This window comes from Varanus komodoensis, unplaced genomic scaffold, assembly GCF_004798865.1.
Source record: "Varanus komodoensis strain SLA01 unplaced genomic scaffold, ASM479886v1 scaffold60, whole genome shotgun sequence".
NCBI lineage: Eukaryota > Metazoa > Chordata > Lepidosauria > Squamata > Varanidae > Varanus > Varanus komodoensis.
The window spans coordinates 3,167,998-3,179,579 of NW_025336223.1; the positions used below are offsets into that span (position 1 = coordinate 3,167,998).

Genomic DNA, 11,582 nt, shown 5'->3' on the forward strand with positions numbered 1-11,582 from the left:
GCCTATTAAATCTGCAGGAATGAACAAAGGCCCTGCAGCTGCCTGGTAAACTTGAGGAGGCAGAAGCACTGGGGAGGGTGGCTGTGGAGGAGTTGGGGGCTGCAGGTGAAGTGTTTGCAGCTGGGTTGTGGGAGGATAATGGGGAGCAACCGGAGGGGAAGGAATATGTCTGTCTGTAGGGTTTTGTGCATGGGGTGGCTGGACGTGTTTTCATGTGCCTGCCTTGTGGTGAGGGGCATTAGGAAAGAATTGAGCTACGTGCGATCCATGGGAGTTCGAGGTGAGGAAGCTTGTGTTTTGACCCCCACCCCACCCCACCCCACCCCACCCATTGTTTATTCTCCCACATGCTATGCACAATGAAGATATCAGCATGCAGTCATCTGAAAAAGCAAGGATAACACTGCAAAAAGGACATCATTCTCACCAGTAAAAATATTCCAGTAGTCACTAATTCTATTTGATATTTTGTGGCTTTTGCTTTTGGCACAAAGGGCTTGTCTGATTCAGGTGGTTTGCTAATCACAGTGATTTCAGCATGCCTGTATCTTTTTTTCTAGGTGCTGAAGCATCTGCGGCATCTGAACTTCGTTAATAATATGGGGGAGCAAGTGGATTTTGATGAATCTGGAGGCCTCATAGGGAACTACTCAATTATCAATTGGCACCTGTCCCCAGAGGATGGCTCCATCGTATTCGAAGAGGTCGGACACTATAATGTTTATGCCAAGAAAGGAGAGAGACTGTTTATCAATGAGAACAAGATTCTGTGGGGCGGCTTCTCCAAGGAGGTAAGAAGCACCAGTCACCTGGAACTTAAATCAATAGATACCGTTCTTTTCCACAAGAATCCACAAGGTTTGGCAGAAATTCTTCCCTATATCTGATAAGGGCCTTTCCCCCTTATTTCCTGCTCCACAGAAGCAGTGCAATTGCATCATGGCTCTACAGGCTGCCAGGTCAGAATATTTTATAATCAGTGCTGACTCCAGTTTTGGCAGGCCCTGGGGCAAGGCTGCATTGGCAGGCCCCCTCCCTCAGTGCCCTTGGAGTCCCTGCCACTGTCACCAGCTCCTCCTCTTCCTCCTCCTCCTCCTCCTCTTCCTCCTCCTCCTCCTCCTCCTCTTGCTGCCACTGCTTGCCTGAGAGGCAAAGAGCCCAGGACCAAGCAAACACCAGCATCTGCTGTTCCTCCTTGCCACCAACACAGTTCTGGGGGGCAGAGCAAGAGATGGGTAAAAGAGCAGATCGCAGTGAGAAAGTGAGGGAACAAACCCAGGGCCTCCTCCTTAGTGGGCCCCTGGTGGAGTCTGGGCCCTCAGCAGGAGACCATTTGCACCGATTCTGGGTACCAGCCCTGTTTACAGAAGAGGAGTGGCAGGCAGGAGATGTGCATCTGCATTTGTAACAGCTTCTCCCCTCCAACTCACTGGGGAAGGTGGCAAAGGGTGATTCTTGTGGTGAAGTACAACTGATGTCACCAGAATTAGAGTGACAGTCGCCTTTGGTGAGTTTGCCAGCATCTCTTTTCCTTTATGAAAATCAGAATGGTTGCTCTACTTGTTTCTTACTAACTTAAATACACATTTCATTATTTTCATACGCATTTTGGAGAGAAAAAATGGTCCTTCTGAACCTGCCACCCTGTAGCCTCCCAGATCTTCTGGGAGGTCACAGGATTATTTGGAGTTGCGTTCTCAGGACCAGAACTCTGAAGGCTTCCCCTCGCCCTTGCATCCTGTCTCACAGCCAGCATGGGAAGAGCCATGGCGGCTGCCCTCCCAAGCGTGCGACTGGGCCTTGCGAGGGGAAAGGGAGGTGGCTGAGACTGGACGTAAATCAGTCCCTGTCAGCCCCCAGCCTCCTTCCTTCTCCCTTCCAGGCACTGTATCTAGATGGCCAGCACCAGCCATCTGGGTAAAATCCTGTGCATCAGGTCTTGCAGCAGTGGGAGTCATCACCACCACTGCATGTGGGATGCAGGTAAGCTTCTGAGTTCAGGGCCACAGAACAGAGGACCATGCCGTGAAGTGCTCTGTTAGATGCCGCCATTTTTGATGCCGAGGCCAGTTTGTGGCACCCCTCCGACTCAGACAGGCCCATGAAAGGATCAGGGTGCCAGAACTCGCATGCAGAGATTCTTCTTCATCATGAGGGAAGCAGCTCTACGGGATTTTCAAAGGCCAAGGGCTGTCTTCCAACTAGGCCACCAGTTCAAAAGTCAGCAACTTTGTCTTCTGCCTCCATCTTGTGGCTGTTTAGGACATGTGCAAAATCTGTTGTTAATTTGTCAGTTCTCTGCAAAACTACAGCAGAGATTGCTGGGCTAGCAGACTCATAGCTTTTAAATGTGTTCACTTTCTAACACAACATATCAGCAGCAAGTTGAATATATCAGCCTGGTACTCCATTTGAAAGCTACATCAGCATGGAATTTTCTTGCCACTGGCTGTAAAAATAATAAATTCCCACTGAGAGATGTTGACAGATAGCATGCATATGTGCTGTTATTCTAAGTCCAAATTCACAGAAACGACTTCCTGGCATTGCCTCAGGTGCAAGATCAGTTTGAACTTTTAAGGCCTGAGATTCTAAGGCCACTGATCAGGTGGGAGTCCTTTTCATAGAGCACAAGAAAGGGGACACACATCTCATCTACCCAGTTTTACGTACAGCTTTGCTTCGGTTCACCTTTTGAGAACTGTCAGGGGAAAGCAAGCAGGGGTGGGGGAAACCATTTGGAGCCTCTCTGGTTCAACATCCAGGGTTGGTACCTGCTTCGCTTTGACAATAGGTACCCACTCGGAGGCTGCCTGGGTGAGGTTTCCTGTTTTTGCACCTAAGAAGTTGTGTACATCAGTAGATGCACAAGTTCAATGAAACCACATGCTAAAGCAATCATGAAATATTTTGGGATATTTGCATATTTGGGAGGCAAAAAAATAAAGCAAAATGAGGTGGGCCACATGTGCCTGTCCCTCCAGTGTGCCCCTTGGGCATCCTGGAGGAACTCGCATTTGCTGTCAGTTCAGAGACTGAGGCATGTGATCTCTGGAAAAAGCAATGGTAAAGCCATGACAAACCGGAAAGGACTTCTGATTATGGCAGGGAGAGGCAGCAAGGCAGCTGTAGCCACGGATTTCCCTGGGACACGGGGAAAGGAGGGAGAGGACAACCCAAGGTAAGCCTTGTCATCTATTGGCTGGACCGTGGGTTCTTCACACAACAGCCAACCCGGCGTGACTGATTACCAGCAGGGTCAGTATGATGTGAGAACCTGCCTACTGGCATCTAGTGGGAGAGAAACCTGGTATGTCCTCGAGTGCTTTGACTCACACATTACATGTCATAGTTGGTGGACCGGAAGGGCATGTGGAGGAAGATGGCTACTGGGTACGAGCTAGCCCTGAGCCCCTTTCTCTTGGGTTAAGTACTTCATTGTTCTCACCCCCCACCACTTAACTACATTATCTTTTTCCCTTCAGGTGCCATTCTCTAACTGCACCAGAGACTGCCTGCCAGGCACAAGGAAGGGCATCATTGACGGGCAGCCCACGTGCTGCTTTGAATGCGTAGAATGCACCGATGGGGAGATCAGTGATGAGACAGGTATGGTCTAATGTGCAAAGCAAACAGCTGTGCTCTCCTCTTCTTAGACACGCTCCCAAGATGGACTCAGAAATCATGTTCTGAGATCATTCTTTGCAGAAAACACCATCTGAGAAATGGCCGTGTACTCACACTAACCCAAATTCATTGAATATCTATAGAAGTTTATTCTTGATTTTGCCACTAAAAAAGGAATTCTGTCTCTGAGAAAACTTGAATCGCCTCCTTCATGGAAATCTGTTCATTTCATGTTTCACAGGAGCGAACTACGGAAATGTAGAAACCATAGTAATAGTCGAAGAAGTGGTTCATCATGAGACATTTCGTTTGCAATGTCTACACCTTTGGGCTTAGTTTTCATTGGAGTGGTAAACTCTAGGACAGGGGTCTCAAACTCAGGGGGCCGCTGGAAGTGGAGTCTGGGTGAGGCTGGGCCGCATCAAGCGGTGGTGGTGGGCCGCTCATCCCGCGTGGCTCCCGGAGGCCGGCCTGGGCACCGCCGGCGCTTTGAAGGCCGCAGGACCCCTCCCCCATGCCCCACCCGTCCCGGCAAGTGGCCCGCGGGCCACGCGTTGGAGACCCCAGCTCTAGGACGTGCATTCTCAGAGTGCAGGTGTGCACTTGTCTGATGAAATGTCCAATCCCCCCACGCCACGCCGCCCAGAAAAGAGAAGCTTGCATGTCAGGTAGAATTGTAAACAGAACCCTTCTTCCTGGTGCGCTAACTTCTTATGGCCAAGGGAGAGGATTTTTGTGGGGACACTGGTCTGCTCCCTCACTGAGAAGTCCAAGAACTGCCTTGCAGCTGTGCTTCCATGTAAGGGAGGGGAACAATTAATAAAAGTCTTTGCTGGCCTCTTACTAGCTAGCGCTATTACCGGCATCCCCAAGTACAGCATAAATGATATTTCTGCTAATAAAGCAAACATGACAAATCCCACTGATAACGATACGTGGCCTTCTGTCATGCCAGTAGTTTTGAGAGGGAGGTGGCAGGGGATCAGAATCCAGGAGTCATGGAATGTCCTTATTCCCACAGTGGTAAGAAAGGCTAAGAGGATAAAAGGACAAGCATAGATGAAGCTGTGGGGAGCCTCACAAAGCTAAGAGGATCAAAGCCAAGCATAGATGAAGTTGTCAAAGCCTGCCCAGGGCAGATGGAGGAAGGGAAGCTGTAAGTGCCTGCAAGCCATTTGTTCTTGTGGCAAGAATGAGAGAGCACAGTTCAGACACACGCTGGCCCTGGAGTGCAAGCTCCAGAATTTAGCCCCATGCTGTTGGGGAGGGAGGGAGGGAGGGAAGGAGGGAGCGACCACAGAAGTGCTCTTTCGGATTTGTCCAGCTGGAATGCTCTATGCTGATGGCCTAGAACATTTTTTAATGACACGTCTTGTCTTTTTTAGATGCAAGCGCCTGTGAGAAGTGTGCTGAGAATTTCTGGTCCAATGAGAACCACACATTCTGTATTCCCAAGCAAATCGAATTTTTGTCTTGGACAGAGCCATTTGGGATTGCACTCACCCTTTTTGCAGTACTGGGCATCTTCCTAACATCATTTGTCTTAGGTGTCTTTACCAGATTTCGCAACACACCCATTGTCAAGGCCACCAACCGTGAACTCTCTTACCTCCTCCTCTTTTCCTTGCTTTGCTGCTTCTCCAGCTCCCTTTTCTTCATCGGTGAGCCTCAGGATTGGAATTGTCGCTTGCGTCAGCCAGCCTTTGGTATCAGCTTTGTCCTCTGTATCTCCTGCATTCTGGTGAAGACTAACCGTGTCCTGCTGGTCTTCGAGGCCAAGATCCCAACAAGCCTGCATCGCAAATGGTGGGGTCTTAACCTCCAGTTCCTCCTGGTCTTCTTGTGCACATTTGTGCAGATCGTGATCTGCGTCATCTGGCTCTACACAGCACCGCCTTCCAGCTTTCGGAATCACGAGTTGGAGGATGAGATCATCTTCATCACCTGCAATGAAGGCTCCTTGATGGCACTGGGCTTCCTGATTGGCTACACTTGCCTCCTGGCTGCTATCTGCTTCTTTTTCGCCTTCAAATCCCGTAAGCTGCCCGAGAACTTCAATGAGGCCAAATTCATCACCTTCAGCATGCTGATTTTCTTCATTGTTTGGATCTCTTTCATTCCAGCCTATGCTAGCACCTATGGCAAATTTGTCTCAGCCGTGGAGGTCATCGCCATCCTGGCTGCCAGCTTTGGGCTCCTGGCTTGCATCTTCTTCAACAAGGTCTACATTATCCTCTTCAAGCCCTCACGTAACACCATTGAGGAGGTGCGTTGTAGTACCGCGGCACATGCCTTCAAAGTGGCGGCCAGGGCTACACTGCGGCGTAGCAATGTGTCTCGCAAGAGGTCCAATAGTCTTGGAGGCTCCACCGGCTCTACCCCATCTTCATCCATTAGTAGCAAAAGCAACCATGAAGATCCCTTTTCACTACCACCCCCCATGGAGCAACAGCAGCAACATGGGTGTAAGCAAAAAGTGAGTTTTGGTGGTGGGACTGTCACCTTATCACTGAGCTTTGAGGAGCACCAGAAAAATGCAGTAGCCAACAGAAACGCAAAGCACAGGAACTCTTTGGAAGCCCAAAACAGTGATGATAGCCTCATGCGGCACAAGGCCTTGCTCCCTCTGCAGTCCAGCGAATCACTAGGCATTGAGCCTAATTTCCAGACACCCTCAGGTCAAGACACCAACACACAGGAACCAGTAATGGCAGAAAACAAACCAGAAGGACAGAAGTTAGAAGAGCAGCCTCCTTTCTCAGCGGTATACTTGCGGGATTTGGTAGGCAGTGACACCATCAAAGAGAATGCCATCCATTCATAAGCAAAGGAGGAGGAGCCGGTTCCCCCTGCCTTTCTCTTGAATGGAGAAAAGACTCCTGACGGTTCGAATCAGCAGAGTAGACTGGCCTCCGAAGGAAAGTTGAGGGGGAAGTGTCAGAAGCATGTGGCAAGTGAACCGTTGTTGGTTTGGAAGATGTGGGAGAAGAAGACCTTTGGAAAGACTAGGAGAAACCTTCTCCAGCCTAGTTGTAACAGAATTGTTTTTGTTACTGTCATCCCAGTCGTGGTTCAGACCACTGGTTAGTAAACCTACCTGAGAGGTGCTCTGCTATTACATTGATGTATATTATCCCTTCTCTTCATAATGTATAATAGCTCTTCTTTATATGTAAAACTGCTTAGCCATATGACGAGGAGGAAAACTTGCTGCTTTATATAAAAAGGACATGCAATCTGACATAGGGAAATGTCATTCTCCAAACCCCATGGAAATATGCTAAACTGCAGCTAGTGGCCAAACTTATAAAGTATTTAAAGCTGATAGCGATTGCTCCTTGTATTTACGTAAAAAGATAGGCCAATTGGAAATAGCATCAGTGTCTCATATATGAGAAATACTATACCACCGTCTTGAGAGACTGTACCATGTTAAAGAGTGGCAAACTTCACCCAGAGAGTTTTATACTTAAAGTGCCCAGGGCTGACTCAATTTGTAGTTAGAAAGGAAGGACAATGTAGTCCTGGACAATATGCAGATGAGTTCAGTGAGATGAAACTTTTACTTAAGGCCTCCGTTGATCATATCTCTGCTGTTGGGGCTTTTGGCCTTCAAAATAGCTAACATTATCACTCTACAGTTTACTCTGCACTGTGCTAGGTAAAATTCTTTTATATCTATACTCCAAGATATTTCCAGGCTTATATGAACAAGCAAGTAAGTGTTAAAAGAAGGTTTAAAAGCCCTGAAAAGTAGAGAAAAACATCCCTAAGATGGCTTCAAGGAAAGATCAAACTTTTTGCTGCTACAAAACCCATTTTTTTCTGTGGTATCTGGAAAAGAGGAGCTTAAGTCATGCATACAACCAGCCAAAGCAGTGGCCCAGTTCACATGCAACAATAACCCAAAGGTTTTTTTTAAAAAGCAATGCTTGATTCTTACGAATGAACCAGGATAAAGGAAAATGTACAGGTGTGTAAATCTTTTTCTATGACAGCAGGAAGAATAAAACAAAATGACTAGTAAATGATAGGTATAGCTAATGTTACTCTTTGTTGTGGACAGAATGGATCAGAATGAGGCCCATAGACCTCTGTCTTCTGAACATCTGTAATTGCTGGAGTTCCAAAATGTTTCTTACATATAACAGAAGTTGCCATTGCTGGGAACTGAATTCCAGGTGACTCGTGCTAGTAGAGGAAGAAGTCAGAAGTAGCAACAGACCTTTCCCTAAGAGATAAAGTCAAGAAATTGCAACTAAGTTGTTTCCTCTTGTTTGCAGAGTATGGAAGGGATACCTGTCCGCTGAGCCATTTTCTTATCCTATATGGGTTCATGAAATGTGAGGGCTGTAGGCCATCAAGTCATCCCAGAAAGCGCTACACTTAAGGAGTGAAACAGCTGCAATTCACGGTCACTGAAAGATGCAAAGGGAAACACATCACTCTTCAAACCTGTCCTTGAAAAAGTGTGGTTCCCTAGTCATTTAGGCTTTGGATCCTGAGGAAGAAGAGGACTTTGCATCTGTTTGCTTTAGCATGCCACATCTGAAATGGGTGGTCTTCTTGGGGCAAGGTCCAGGTAGCTGCTGAAGGGCACCAGCTGATTAGGGGGAAGTAGGGACGCCCCTGCTTTTATAGGGTTTTTATGCCTCAGTGCTTTCGAACTTACTGTCCTCAAGTTTCACTATTGATCATCCTGAAACTGATTTGCTGTGGGACATGCAGCTGCATTTAACTCACTGGTTGAGTTATGATCCATAACAATGACAAGCTGTAGGAGAAATGTGACCAGATCATGAGACCTCTTTCTTTGATTTAAAACATCTGTTAGGGAATTGGATCACGGCAACCAGGCTAGGCGAGCAATCCCTTCCCCTCAGGATTTTTCCACAACCCCCTTCTGAAAGCTGCTGTTAGTTGGGGTACATATTATATACGAACCTGTCATTTTTCACTTCAGTGATTAATAGGACTTTAGGGTCTCTTTAAATTGCAAAAATGCCACGGGGAGAAGCTGTTGACCTCACGAGACCCATGGCCCTGATCCAGTCCACCAGCCTGAGCAGCTGCTTTTCAGCAAAGTAACAATGGTGGGAGAACCTGTCACATCTCATTATTCCCAAGCTAGCAATTTTCAGTACAATGTGAGATATGATACTCTTAAGTAATGACAGCACTGTCACTGGGATACATTCTTTGTCCATCCGTATGTTAGAAATCCAGGAGCAGTGCCCATCAAGCATCTCCTGTAAATAAGGAGGTGGATTATCCAAATCTTACTCATAACCCCCATGTTTAATTTTTGTACGAATCCTTCACTTCTTCACCAGACTTCATTATAATGGTTTTGTCCTAGAACAAACACTGGAAAGGAAATAACAGATTCACTTTATCTGTTAGGAACTTTGGTGGGTTTTCATTTCTGATGTTGATTTATTTGTAGCTGTATACAGTTCCAGTCATTCATTGAAAAAAACTGCTGGTCACAGTCTTGCACATGATGGTGAGATGTATTTCTATTTAAATCATAATTATTTCTAAATCTGTATATATGCACATGCAAATAGCCGTCATCTTGGGATCTCAATGCACAAGGAGTCACCTAAGAAGAATCAATAGCAGATCTCACAGTACTAGAATGGGCTTTATGTGGGGTGGGAGAATGCTTTGAAAACACGCTGCTTCCACAAATAGAAAAGGGGCGCAAGAGGAGCAGGTTAGAGCGGAGTCTGTTCTTTGTATTTTTCTTAGGACTTTTCTGTATGGAAACCTTTTAAAAATGGGAGCTGATAGCTGCAGCACATCGAGCAGTCTCCCAACTCTACAGCTTAATTCATGTATTTGAGTGAACCAGGCCCAGGTCCTGCCCTGCCAAGAGACAACTCACTGGAAGAGAGGTCACTGGTGTAACCCAGTAACCCAGTGATACCAGGATGGCTTCACTGGCTGGGCTCCCATGTCATGGCAAGCAACACTGCGCTGTTTCCATGGTGCATGGAGTTTTCCCCCAAGATTACTGGTCAGATAATCGCATGGTTCCCACAGCAGCAGAGTTTCCACACTCCCCGCTCCCTTCTCCCATTCTTGCAGCCCCCATGAGTGAAAGTTCATCGCTTTCACTGTTGCTCCCAGTGGACCTCAGCAGCCGCATCCTGATTGGGCCAGAGGTTTTGAGGCAGGTTCCCCCGCTTCCCTCTCCCAAGTGTACCTGCATCTTTGCGATGCTCCCTAGCCACTCTGGACCTTTTAATTAAATTACAATTAAACCATAAATGCTTTTCCCACGATTCCCCTTTCTCCCTCTGAGCATTTACCTGCTTTCTCCATTTTTAAAAGTAAACGGGGAAATGGGCACCTGGTTCAGCCAACAGGAATAAAATAAAACAGGTGATGACCCCTGAGTTACCATGGAGCTGAGGGGAGTAGAAGATGCATGGCTGTTGCAGCTGCTCTTTTCACAGGATTCTATGGTGAAGAATAGAATAGAATAGGAGCTGGAAGGGGCTTATAAAACCATCCTGTCCAACCCCTGCCCCACTTCCACATGTGGTCACCCATCCAGCTGCAGGCCCATGCCTTGCCTGCTTAGCAACATGCTGGCTTGATGTATGGCTATGCAGGCAGGCAGCACTGCTGTACTAACGAGTAAAATGGAGGTCCTGGGTCCAGACAACTTGGGAAGCTGCAGTGAAGCATGGAAACCTTAGAACAGACCACTGATTTGCTCCACAACAAACCAACAAGGGTAAGAAATCACCAGTGTGTTCCTGCAAGGTATGAACCTGGCTACTGGCTTCCATTCTAACACCAACTTGCATGAACTTAAAGCTTGTGTACTCTGGCAGGAATGAACCTAATACTCTACCATCTCCTACACAGAACAGGAGACCTCCTGAACTCCCTGAAATCTGGGCCTTATGTGCATGTCCCTCCCTGGAGTTCAGACTCCAAATAAGCCAACCTCTCCCCCCGTCTTGTTGCAGTTGCCAACCTGTTAGTGGACCCTTTCCTTTTGAACGTGCAGACATTTAGTAACTGAAGAGTTTCCTTTCAGAGAGATAAAGGGTGGGGAAAGTTTTCCTTGCGTCAGTTCTCTGCATGGCCCGTTCAAAGTATAGGGAGGGGCTCAAGGGGAATATGAAAAATGGAGGTGACATGTGACAATACCAGCAGCAGTGGCTTTCACACACACCCTTAGTCTTCCAGAAGGGATTTTTTTTTTTAAATTGCTAGAAGACAAGACACTCCAGTTGTTTTACAGCAACCTGTGTATGCGCTTCACTGCTAAAAGATCATCACTGCTGATGATCAAGCATGCCAAAAAACATCTGCTTTTTAAGCTCAGGTGAGCAAGTCCAAGAGAGACCAGCCTGCTGTCCCTTTTGAGCGATGACTAAGAGAATTTTGGCAGACGGAAGGCAGTGAAAGTGGCAAGTATTCCAAGTGTTACTTTCACATCTTTTCATACCCTTTTACCCTTTCTAAACATTTCTTGATATCCTTTTTAATGTGATCTCCCAAATAAAGTTCAGCAGAAAAGGTTAAGAAGAACTGAGCAATTGAAGGCAATTAATGAGTAAAAGATTTCAAACTGAAATCTGACAGGCTTAAATCTCGTCTCAGCCATAAGTTCCCTAGCTGGGCTTGAGCACAACTGCCTGTCCATTCTGCCTTTGAAACACACACCTTCGCCGTCTGCAGAGCACTGACACTGAGGATGCACTGGAATACTTGGAAGCACTATATAAAGCCAAGCATGATCTTCAACATTCTGATCATAGTCCAGTTTCATCTGCTGCTTGAATAGGAAAAGTAAGAACAAAGCCACATGATTGTTAGGCACAATCTGAAGGATGCCCCCCCCCCCCGCAAAACTACTGCTTGCTTTTGGAGTATAATCCTTATAAAGACAAAGCTGCCAGATCTAACCAAGTTCAATTTCATCTAGCCCA

General features: G+C 46.9%; 1 protein-coding gene across 1 annotated transcript in view; it reads left to right on the forward strand.

Moving 5' to 3' along the window:
- CASR (calcium sensing receptor) overlaps positions 1-6,451 on the forward strand; it is a 42,759-nt gene extending 36,308 nt beyond the window's left edge. The window contains exons 4-6 of the mRNA XM_044449695.1: positions 561-791; positions 3,486-3,609; positions 5,013-6,451. Of these exons, the coding sequence (XP_044305630.1) occupies positions 561-791; positions 3,486-3,609; positions 5,013-6,451 (1,794 nt within the window). The remainder of the gene's footprint in view (positions 1-560; positions 792-3,485; positions 3,610-5,012) is intronic.
- The last annotated feature ends 5,131 nt before the right edge of the window (positions 6,452-11,582 follow it).